The sequence below is a fragment of the Trypanosoma cruzi genome, genomic scaffold (assembly GCF_000209065.1).
Source record: "Trypanosoma cruzi strain CL Brener 1047053517135 genomic scaffold, whole genome shotgun sequence".
In the NCBI taxonomy this organism is placed as follows: domain Eukaryota; phylum Euglenozoa; class Kinetoplastea; order Trypanosomatida; family Trypanosomatidae; genus Trypanosoma; species Trypanosoma cruzi.
The window spans coordinates 26,804-39,002 of NW_001849318.1; the positions used below are offsets into that span (position 1 = coordinate 26,804).

Here is a 12,199-nt window from a genome sequence, read left to right on the forward strand (position 1 = left end):
TGTGTGTGTGTGAGGGTTGGTGTGGAGTCGCCGGCCAGGGCGAGGGCCGTGGCGGTGCTTTTCCCGAGACTTGTGTTTGTTCCTTCCGTGTGTGTTGTGCTGCTTCTTGCTTTTTTCCCCTCACTCTCTTCTCCTGTTTTCCTGCGTGGAGTGGCTGCATGCTCACGGGCCATGTTGATTGTGAGTGCCTCTTGACGGCATCCATTCATCTCCCTCTCCGCCTCTCTGTCTGTCTGTCTGTCATTCCCTGTTGGGTGTGGCGTGTTGCACCGCATGAGGGCTGGCCCGCACACACCGACGGCCCGCCGTGACTTGCCGTGTTGCTGCTCTTTTCTGTGGGCGGTGGTTCTCCGTGCTGTTCCTTACGGGTTTTCTCGAGCCCCGCTCTTTGCGTGGGTGCTCGCTGTCTCACCTCTTTACTTGGCTTGTTTTCCCTTTTCCCTCCACTTCTTGAACACAGACACTCTAGGAAAGCAAGCAAACAAGCGCTAATCGCTACTGTGAAATTCGAAGGCACTGAAAGGACCAACAACACACACACACACCGTCCATACGCATATTTACATGCTCTCACGTGTTGCTGCAGTCAAGGCGCCCCGCACACACAACCGTTGCCGCGTGACCGGATCCAGGGGCAGGAGGAGGGAAGGAAGAGAGAGTGAGCTGCAGAGGCCCAGCATGTCCCGGCGTGTGTCTACTTCCGCGGTGCTGCTCCTCCTCGTCGTGATGATGTTCTGCAGCACCTGCGGAGCTATAGCTGCAAGGGAGAATGATGGCAACAGTGATTTAAGAAGTGTTCAGGAGTTGCAATGGGTCGATCTATTTGTGCCGCAGACGACGCCTGTTCTGCCGGAAGGTGGAGGTACTCCAGGGACGAAGCGGGATGCATTTGTTTCACCCTCTCTTGTCAGTGCTGGTGGAGTAATTGCTGCTTTTGCCAGAGGCAAAATAAATGCCCAATATGCCGCTGATGGTAAAGTAATTAAGCCACTTTCTTCTGATGTTTTTGCGGAGTACATCGACTCTGCGTGGGATTGGTCCACTCTTGTTGAAAAGGTGAGTGAAAGTACATGGAAGGCACACACCGTGCTTGATACAACGGATGGAACGAATCGTGTGGGTGTTGTGTTAAACCCCACAACAACAACGAAGGGTAATAAGGTGTTTCTTCTTGCGGCAAGCTATGACAGACTCAATCAGAGTGATGGGATTTGGAATTGGGACAGCCTGGATCTGAAACTGGTTGTGGGTGAAGTCACGAAGCCCACGGCGAGCGAGCCGAGTGGATGGATCACGTGGGGCCCACCCACATCATTAAACCAGACAACTTTAAAGACACCCAAAGCTGGATTGAAGGATTTTGCTTCTTCTGGTGGCTCAGGTGTTGTACTGGAGGATGGCACCATTGTGTTTTCACTGATGGCGATGAGTAAAGAAAATGGTGACGTTTACTCCATGATTACTTATTCGAAGGACAACGGCAGTACCTGGTCGCTCTCTGAGGGCATTTCCCCCGTGAACTGCACTGAACCCCGCATCACCGAATGGGAGGGATCACTTCTCATGGTTGTTGATTGCGAGAGCAGCCAGAGGGTGTACGAGTCGCGTGACATGGGGACAACGTGGACGGAGGCCATCGGGACACTTCCAGGCGTGTGGGTCAACTCACAATCGGAAGACTATCCGGATGTAAGCCTGCATGTGGAGGCCCTCATCACCGCGACCATTGAGGGAAGGAAGGTCATGCTGTACATTCAGAGAGGGAACTTCTCGGGGGAGGGAAACGCCACTGCGCTCTACCTTTGGGTCACGGACAATAACCGCTCGTTTTATGTCGGACCGGTTGCCGTGGACAATGCTGCGAAGTGGGAGCTCGCCAGCAGCCTGCTGTACTCGGACGGCAAGTTGCATCTTTTACAACGGAGGGACAGTGGTGAGGGCAGTGTCATTTCACTCTCCCGCCTGACGGAGGAACTGAAGAAAATCGAGTCTGTCCTCAGTACTTGGGCGCAAAATGACGCCTTCTTCTCCAGCTTGTCAATACCCACGGCGGGTCTGGTGGCAGTTTTGTCCAACGCATCGGCCAGTGACGACACGTGGAACGACGAGTACCTTTTCCTGAATGCAACGGTGACGAACGCGAAGAAGGTCGAGGATGGGTTTCAGTTGACGGAGCCTGACTCCAGGGTAATATGGTCCGTGAACACTCCGGATGATAATGTGCGTCATGTATCCTTGAGCCATAACTTCACACTTGTAGCGACGGTGACAATCGAAAAGGCTCCGAGTGAGGAAGCTCCTCTACTGGGTGCGATTTTGGGTGACACTAATTCCCCGCATACCATGGGAATCTTGTATACGGCGAATAAGACGTGGGAGACGATTTTCAAATACGAGACAAAAACAACAACGGAAAGTGGCACTTGGGAGCTTAAGAAAGAATACCAAGTGGCACTCATGCTGCAAGGCAACAAGAGCTCCGTGTACGTTGATGGCAAGTCGCTGGGGGAGGAAGAAGCGCTGTTAACGAGTGGGATGCCACTTGAGCTCGCAGGCTTTTGCATTGGCGCGTGCGGTATGAAAAACTCTCCTGTGACGGTGAAGAACGTCTTTCTGTACAACCGCCCACTGAATCCCACTGAGATGACTGCAATCAAGGACAGGAAACCCGTTCCAAAAAGAGCTCCGGAACCACAAGCGAGAGGTGTTTCTCAAACCATCGCATCTGCTGTGTCTGGCCCAGAGAAAAATTCCGCAGCTCCAGCGGTGCCAATGACATTGAACCCCCATGCAGTTGAAGAAGTGAGTGAGGGTGGAGCGGCAAGGAGGAATACCTCTCGGACTGAGGATGTGCAATTTGTTGTGCCAGAGGTGAGCTTGAATTCTGCTGGGAGCGGACTGCTGCCGCTTTTTCTGCTGTTGGGGCTCTGGGGGTTTGCGGCTCTGTGAGGAGTGTGCGGCCTCAGTGTGGGACACTTGTGCCGTTCCCTGCAGGACACACACACACCGCTAGGAATATATTTTACTTCGTGGAGAATAATTTGTTTTTGTTGTCTTTTAATGTTTTCCATTTTCCCCTTGCTGCTTTAGGGCAACCATTGTAAGCGTTTTTTTCCGGCTCTTAATTTTCTTTTCTGTTAGGAGTATAATTTCTCATGTTTTTTGTGTTTGTTTTTAATCATTTTTGTTTGCTTAAAAAATTTTTGTTTCTTTTTTCTTTTTTTTTTTCTCCACTCTTCCCTTCTTTTTTGCTTTTGGGGCAATCACTGTGGACTTTTTTACCTTTCTACTCTTCCCTCTTTTAATTGTTTCTTCTGCACTCTTCCTGCGAGGGGTGCCGTGTGTTTCCCGCCCAACTGCTCCACTCACACACCCACCGACACGCTCATGACGACGGCCCTGTGCGCCTCGCCTGCTGCACGCATGAGGAGGGGCCGCGACGAACGGCGCGCTGAGGGAGCCGTGACGTGTGGGCGTGCGACGAGGGCCTGTGGGGCGGAGCACACATTTCTTTCCCTCTTGTTTTGTTTTGTTTCTTGCGGCCAGGGCGGGCAGACACCCGCAGCGCCACACACAAAGCCACACCCTGCCGCCGCGTTTTTTTTTGTTTTCTTCTTCTTTTTTTTTTCTTTTCATTTCACGCGCTGGCAGTCCCGTCAGCATTTCTCTCCCTCCTGATAATTTTTTTCTTTGCTGCGCTCACTCCCCCGATGGAGTGACGCGACTGCCGTCATGTCTGCGTGCTTCTCTCAGTCCCCACACACACGAGTGACTGTGCTCTGCGGGCCGCACTCACGCACCAATAAAAGGACTGAGGGGAGCGGCAACACGCAGATGACCCCATGAAATATAAACGATGTGCGGTCACACGGAGGGTCGGACGGTTGAAAGACATTTAAATATCTTTTAATTTTATTTTAGGACAAAATGTATGCAGACAATTTCTGGAGCAACATGGTGGTTGGATGCTTTTTTGTGTGGTTTTTTATTGTGTGGGTGTAGCCGTAATAGGGGACGACTTTTTTTTCCAATTTTTTTTTTTCATTTTTTTTTTCAAAGTGTGAGGGGTTGAAAGGTGAGGATGATTTTTTTTGATTTTAATAATTTTTAATGAATTGCCGCTGCTTTGTCTGCAGTGCAATATCATGAGTTTGAGCAGTCTTTTTCCTTATTTCTGCCATGCACTTCTGCTGTACAGTTTTTGTTTGTGCGTCCCTTCACATGCTCTGCTACTGTTTTTACTTCTTTGCCTCGTGTGTCTGCAGGCACGCACAACCACATGCACGCACAGGATGCACATTGCAGTGGATTTGGATGCTTCTTTTGTGGCGTGTGCTGGCGATTGCGGGTGGCTGCTGCTTCCTCCGTGGGCGTGAAGGGGAGGAGGAGAGAGAGCGTGCACGGCGAGTCACTCTTCCTGCGGGTGTGATGCGCGCGGTGGGCTGCGACTGCTGTGGAGGACCGCATTCCTTTCGGTGTGCGCTTCTCCGCCGTTGTGCTGTGCGCTTGCACATGTCATTTGTTATGTGCGTGTGTGCGTGCTGGACATGTGTTTCCGGAGCGTTGGGCGGCCACCACCATTCTTTTGCGGCTTGTGTGAGTGGGCACGTGCGGATGAGGGTCAGGGCGCATGGAATGAAGGAATGGCGTGAGGAAAGGGGAATTTGATTTGGAGGGTGTTTGGACCGGATTCATTTGGCTGCGGTGGTCACATGCACGACGGATGTGTTTCCGCATAGTGGGGGAGGATGCGACAGGATTTTCCGAAGTGGCCCGTCAATGCAATTCGGGTTTCATAGCACCGAGGCAGAGTGGTCTTCCTGCAATGGCTGGTGAGGGCCTCAAGTGGACCGGTGTATTTATGCTGCTGCTGCTCGAGGAGGCGTAGAAGTGCGATTTGAGGTGAGCGGCGGAGGGGCCGCACATCCCGCAGTGATGGTCGTCGTTGGCCCACCGGGTGCCTCTGAAGGTTTTGTTGGGTGCAACGTCCCTATGCCCGTCTCTGGATGGCGACATCCCTGATGCAGCCAACGAACGGGGCTGCGAGCGACGGTGAGACGCAAGCACGTGTGGATGCTCGGAGCGGCCGGCGCACCGCACGCTAAGAGCATGGCACGGTGAGGGCCTGGCCTAGAAAAGGGACACCGCGTGGGACGTCAATCTTCACTGCAGCGACCGCCACCGAATTCGGATTTGCTCGCACCTTCCGCGGTCCCTCTTCCTCCCTCACTTCTGTGCCGAGGACTGTGCCGTGGGATCCGGCAGCGCGATGTTTGGCCGCAGGAGCATGGCCCGAACAAATGATTTGTGGGAGGGGATGTGCACTGCTACGAGAAGGAGAAAAATGTTGCTAGACGACCACCACTACCAGACCGGAGTGAAGTTGTTTTTTGTCCACTTGCGCGAGGGCGGCCTGCCACCTGGTCGGTTAGGAGGATTATTTTTTTTTTTGCGTCGTTGCGCTCTCTTTTATTCCGCTGCGTTTTCATGCGGACCTGCGAAGGGAGATTTGCAAGAAGTTCCTGCGAGGCGTCCGTGCCGTCGTCGGAAAAGCGGATTCCCCCTTGAAAAACGCTACTTTATAAATTTATTTTGGGCGGGGAGTTCCTGTCGATTCACTGCGACTTTGTTTTGCGGATTTGATGCGTGTGTTTCCGGGCGGTTCGATCTGTGCCCCCGGCCCACGCGGATGTGGTGTGCGCGTCGACGTGAGGGTGCCTGCCAGCGATTTATTGCCTCCCCCGCTGTGGCTGCCGCCGCTGTCTTCCTCCCTCCCTGAGGTCCTGCGGCTTCTTGACACGATGCTTTGGAGAAGGCGTTGCCGCTCTTGTCGTCCATGTTATTTTGATTCTGGTGTTGCGGTCAGGAGAAATTGAACGAGAGGGTTTGCTGCCCCCTTGTCTTGTTTGCCCTCTCTGCCTGACGGCCAGTTCTACACAAAAGTGCTCCTCGGCACCTCGGTTGGTGCTGGCGGGTTGCTCATAGTTGTCGCTGGCAATCGCATGCGCCAACTCTTCTCTGCTCCTTTTCAGTGTCGCATTTTTTTTTATTGATTGACGGACGCCATTCTGTCCGGCGTGCAAATTTGATTGGATTGTGTGGGACTGCTCGCCAACGCCATCGGAGAAAGCACACCGACTTTCCGCATATTTAATTCCATCTTGCGCGCAGGTATTTTTTCACATGTTCTGTTGGGCACTCAAACAGCGAGGTGTCCGGAACTGTGCGTGCGTGGGATTATTCCTGTCATGTGAGCTGCGGGCATCACCGAGGGGCAGCCACCTTGACTCCGCAGAGTTGTTGTGTCTCTTTGCGGGGTTGGCAGGGAAATTCCGTGCAGCCTGCTACTGCTGGTGTGTTCTCAAAAGCTGTCACTGCATGCGAATGATGTGGTTCAGCGAGTGAGGATGTTGATTGGGCTTGTGTGCACACTGGTTCTGTTTGCAGCTTTGTGCGGGCACGCAACACTTGAGTGGTGGGAAAATGGAGCGGGGCGATGCATGGCCGCGTATCGCTCATTGTTCACTGCACGATGGTGTGGTGCGCATTGTGGTGTTGACTCTGCGATGTGACTGCGGTCCCCTGCGCGGCAATGGTGGTGTGTGGAGGAGAGTGGTGACCCGCGGCGGGACGGTGGGATCGTGCCTCCTTTTCTATTTGTTTCTTTCCTTTTGTGAATGTGTGCACTTATTTTTGGTGTCGGTGATGGGGCAAACAGACCGACAAAGTAAATAAAGCAAAATAAAAAAGAACAATAGTGTGGCGGTGTTGGGGTTGGTTGCATGCCTCGCGTTGCTGCGGGGCGGTGGTCCTCGGCTGCTTCACCGACAGGCGTTGCAGTGCGGCTGCATGGCGCACCGACCACCCCGCCGTGCGAGTGCCACGCCCAACGCCATTGGGACTGCGAGACGAGACAGCCGCGACTGTCCTTTGGAGCCAGCGGCACCTGCTGGCCGCAGTTGGGCGGTGCGAGTGGGATGCCTCACCACACGGGTGTTGTGATGGCGCCTCGCCGTGGCTCTTGTGATGGTTCCGACGCTGCGGCTCGACATGTGTTGGGGAGTAAAGTGTGGCCGCAGTGGACCATGAGCAGCACCAACACGAGGCTGAGTGATTTCCTTTGGAATTATGTTGGCGGCAGGGCGGCCGTTGATGAAAGACTACAATGTGACGATGGAGGTGTTTGCTCAGGAGCCGGATGATTACGTACACGACCAGCGGCTTCTTGAAGAAATTCTTAACCTAACTGCGCACCAAGCGCTGGGGGCCATTGCCAGGCCTCTTCACGAAGGTGTGCTCTCTCTCGGGCAACGTAGGGACTATGAAAGAAAGCATACGATCACCCCTCTTGCAAGGGGAAAACCAAACGGAGTACTCACGCAGGTACTGACAGAAGCGAGGCGGGAGGCAGAGGAAAGGCTAAGACGAACGCAAGAAATGAAATTTATCATTTCCACTAATATCGAAGAGGCACTGTTTAAGGGAAGAGTTTGCGTCAATGAAATGAGGCTGAACGGCTTTCTTACGATGGAACCGGATGGCAGGGGCATTGTGGACACCAATCGGGATGTCTTGCTGGAGGAGTTTTTCAGGACCCCACGAAGTATATCCGTGATAAAGGAGCACTGAACGAGATACAGGCATCGGGTCATTGTTTGAGTATGAGGCGAGCTGTAAAGGGTGAATTGGTCTTCGACGAGGATATACGCAAGCTATGCGATAAGGGTGTCGACAATCTACCGGGGTGGTCATTGGCTGCTGTGGAGGTAAAAGCAGCTGTTCATAACTCCACCAAACATTTCTTGGATGCGGCTGCCGAGGAGGCGAGGAACCCAACGACGACGAGCGCACCGGAGAAACTGGAGGGAGTGTACGAGTCTGTGCACAATGCGGGGCGGGGCCATGCGGTGGAACTTCCGGACGGCGTGGAGCGAAAGAAAACGGGGACGGGAATGGGGTGCATGAGGGGAAGCCAGGACAGTCATGGTCGTACAGGGAAGCTGACGACGCTATCGAAGAGAATGACGCTGTGCAGCAATGTGGTGCAGCACCTCCCGTGTTGATGGTGCTTGCCTCGGAGAAGGGATGGCCGCACTCGTGGAATACGATACAGGATCTTCCCAAGGACGTTTTTGTAAACCGTGAGGTGGACCGAGTGTGGCGGATCGTCAAGGGCGATGTAACCGCGTGGTCCACCCATCACGGTGGGACCGACTTTAAGCCAAAGCGGCGTGTGTTGATTGGGACGCCCGGGATCGGGAAGTCGATGGTTGCCGGCTCGTACCTCCTCTACCAGCTGCTGCACTGCGATGTCGAGAAACTCCAAGTGGTAGTCCACTGTTTTGGAGAGGAGATGCGTACGTGTCTGACAAGACCACCAGAGCGGTGACAAGATGCGGCGATGAGGACATGTGCGTCTCGGAGTTGAGAAGTTTGAGGGGGCATGGGAGGAATGTGTATATTATCTACGGTGTGGCAAAGGAGGGAACGCCGCCACCGAGACATTTTGCGCCTACTTCTGGATGGGGCATGATTGCGGTGCCATTCCCAAAGGTAGCCAACTATGATGAGTGGGCGAAGCAACTACAAGCCAGTCGAATCATCGTGAATTGCCCCGACGAGGTGGATGTGAAGGCGATGTGTGCATGGATGACGCGTGATGGGACCAAAGAGAAACAGACGGAATGCTTGAAAGAGGTCAAAAAACACATGTATCTTTTGGGACCGATTCCACGTCATGTCTTTTATGAGGAGGCGTTTAGGGAACGCTGTGGAGCGGTGAGGTTTGCATTGCAATCGATCAACGAGGGAACTGTGAAAGGGTGCTTTTCACGGGGAGGTGAGTCGCCATGGTGTTCTGAGGATCCGTCCCACAGGCCTGTGAAAGTTGTTCGGGAAATATACGCAGGCGGTGTGATCCCTTTCAATGCACCGATATCTGATTGCCTCGAGGAACGGACATTGGAACGCCTTCCAAGTGTGGCAGAATAAAATAGCTTTTGAGGCTGATGTTGGCGTCGAGGGATAATATTTTGCCCATATTTTTTGGATGGTTTGCTTTGAAATCGTTCACAGAGGGTGCCTTTGTCACGGTAATGGCGACGAAACTCACGGAGCTTGAGCCGCCAACAGGACGTCAAGCAAAGCCCTGCGTCTTGAAGTTGGCCCCTGAATTGCATCCCAAGGGAGATGAAGGTTTGCTGCCGAGGGAATATGAAAAAACGATCCGTAATATAAAGTATTCGCTGCTGTGCATAACGTGGGCCACAAACCTTCCGCTGGTGGACGCCTTTTACTTTGTGGACTCAAATCTAATGACGCTGGTTGGGCTGCGGATGGCTACGGCGGGTGAGCACCACACCACCGCCAGCACTGTGCGGCCGTTCACTGAGTGCCTGGCGGCATATTGTAATGGTTGGGAGGAATTGTCCCGAGACATGTCGTGGGGGATTATTTATGTGCAGAACGAGATACGCAGGTCAATGGTGGAATGGAGAGAAGTCATGTCGATAACTCCAATAATGTGGGTGACAATATAAAACCAAGAGATTGCGGCGTTCTGGGAGGAAAGGGTGCGCCAGTACATAGCAGCAATATCATCCGGAGATATTAGAAGAGACGAGGTTCCCTGAAGTGAGAAATAACGAAATAGGAAAATGAGTTAGGGAGGGAAAGGGGTTGTTTGTTTCTGGTAAGGAACTGTGGGTGATTTTCATACAGCGTTTTAGTTGTATGTGGATAAGAAGCATAATCGTGGAATTGCCTGGTATGAAAAAACAATTGTGGCCGGCGGTGCTATGGTGCTGCTGCATCTTTTATTTTGTTTTCCAATGCCCACCAATAACAGAAGCATTTTCAAGGGATAAACAAAGAATAAGTTGTATTGATAAAATGGTGCACCCCGTGTAACCGTACGGAGTGGGGCACCGCGTCATGGATGGCGGAGGATCCGTTTCCACGTGTAACTGGAGTGGGTGATTGTTTGCTTGCTGTGCGTTGTGTGCCGGCTGCGGGGCTGTGGTCGTATCCCGTTGTCCGCGGGACTGAACTGGAGGTGGTGGCGGTGTGTCTCTTTTCCTCGCCCATTGTGGGTGAATGCTGGCGGTGCGCGCGTTTGTCGTGTGGAGGACCAAATCCTTCCACGCGCGGACTGGCAGCACTGCGTGTGTGTGTGTGTGTGTGAGGGCTGGTGTGGGCGATGGTGCTCCGCGCTGTTCTTTCCGGATTCTCTTGTGTCCCACTCTTTGTATGGGTGCTCTGCTCTGCTCCCCACTGACGTGTCTGATGTATTGCCGCTTTTTCCTTCCTTCACTTGTTGAACACTGACACCCGCTAGGAAAGAAAGCAAACAAGCGCAAAACGCTACTGTAAAATTCGAAGGCTCTGAAAGGAACAACAGCACACACACCGCCCACACACACATATTTATATGCTCTTACGTGTTGCTGCTGTGAAGGCACCCCGCACACACTACCATCGCTGTGTGACCGGATCCAGCGGAAGGAGGAGGGAAGGAAGAGAGAGTGAGCCGCGGAGGCCCCACATGTTCCGGCATGTGTTTACGTCCGCCGCGCTTTTCCTCGTTGCGACGATGTGCTGTGGTACCGGTTGGGCTGCAGTCGCTGAGGGCAAAACAAGGAATACCATTGATCTTTTTGAGGGGACGCCGCCGATATCATTTGCTAATAGGAAGGAGTTGAAGGAGAAGGGCAGGGAAATCACCTCGCTCCGTGTTCCTGGCATTGTTAAAGTGGGTGATGATGTATTTGCCGTTGCTGAGGCGCAGTGTGGGGAGAAGGATGGAGCCGGCAGCTGTGCTGGGATTGTGTCAAAGCACCTGGATATAAGTGATGACTCAATGGATATTTCTACGTCGGATATAAGTTTGTTTTGCATGCAACTTGTGGACACCGCCGCGAATAATTTTGGGACAACGGAAGTCTTGCGACCAACGACACTTGTAATTGGGGAGAGTGTCTACATGCTCCTGGGAAAGCAAAGCCGTACAAAGCAGCAGGTTGAAGACGAGAATGAGCGGGGCCTTTTACTCGTGAAGGGAACTGTCACGGTGGAAAGAAGAAAATCAAATGGAATGAGACACATGTGGTGAGGCCTGAACCCAAAGGAGAATCTCATTCCTTGACCGAGTTAATTGGCGGTGGAGGATTGGGTGCTGTGATGGGTGACGGCACGCTTGTGTTTCCCATGCAGGCCAAAGGCAAGGATGGAACGAGCGTTTTGCTGTCTATGCATTTCTCCAAGTCGGAGAACAAATGGGAGCTTTCATCCACGACGCCTGGTAACGGCTGCAGGGATCCAACCCTGGTGAAGTGGGAAGACCAATACGACGAAAGACTCTTTATGATGGCTCATTGTGCTGGAGGCTACTATGACGTTTACAGGTCCACTGAGAATGGAGTCAGTTGGTATACGTTGGGTGAGTCAATTAATCGTGTCTGGGGCAACTCACACAATCGAACAGGGTACGGCGTCAAGAGTGGATTTACCACCGCAACCATTGACGGTAAGGAGGTGATGCTCATCACCGCGCCGGTGTATGCCGCAAAGGAAAATGGAAGTGGAGAAGATCGGCTTTATCTTTGGGTGACGGACAATGCACGTGTACATGATGTTGGGCCGATATCCCGTGAAGGTGATTACGCTGCCGCCAGTTCTCTGCTGGTGAAAAGTGAGGATGAGCTGATTTTACTGTACGAGAAGAGGAATGGTGACAGAGCATACAGTCTTGTCGCCATGCGCCTGACTGAGCAGCTGGAGCGGATAAAGTCTGCGGTGAAGACATGGAAAGAATTGGACGACGCCCTGGGAGTTCCCACTGAAGGGCTGGTTGGTTTTTTATCCAGCACATTGGACGGGACTGCATGGAAGGACGAGTACCTCGGCGTGAATGCCACAGTGGGGAGCGGAGTGACCAGCACGGAGAGCGGTGTGGCGCTCAAGGGATCAGAGGCGAAGTGGCCTGTTGGCGACATGGGGCAGACTGTGCCGTACTACTTTGCGAACAACAAGTTCACTCTTTCGGCGACGGTGGTCATTCACGAGGTGCCGGAGGCAGGCAGCAGCCCCGTTCCTTTGATTGGTGCGAGGCTGAACGACACGGCCAGCACGGTGCTCTTTCAGCTGTCGTACACGAGTGAAAGAAATTGGAACCTCACGCTTCACAAGATGGATTTTTTGG

The 12,199-nt window shown here is 53.0% G+C and overlaps 1 protein-coding gene and 2 pseudogenes across 1 annotated transcript, besides 4 other annotated features; all 3 read left to right on the forward strand.

The window, feature by feature from the left end:
- Positions 1 to 12,199: a sequence feature (areas not merged during assembly with more than two copies in the genome that could not be assigned to a particular haplotype).
- On the forward strand, positions 565 to 2,949 carry Tc00.1047053511551.10 (trans-sialidase, putative; the record flags this gene model as incomplete). The annotated part of the gene is made up of 1 exon (XM_802018.1): positions 565 to 2,949. One exon carries the CDS (start codon positions 565 to 567, stop codon positions 2,947 to 2,949), a length of 2,385 nt encoding a protein of 794 aa, XP_807111.1.
- Positions 3,159 to 3,256: a sequence feature (T-rich).
- Positions 3,598 to 3,633: a microsatellite.
- Positions 4,085 to 4,112: a sequence feature (AT_rich).
- On the forward strand, positions 7,086 to 9,773 carry Tc00.1047053511551.40 (annotated as a pseudogene).
- On the forward strand, positions 10,430 to 12,199 carry Tc00.1047053511551.50 (annotated as a pseudogene).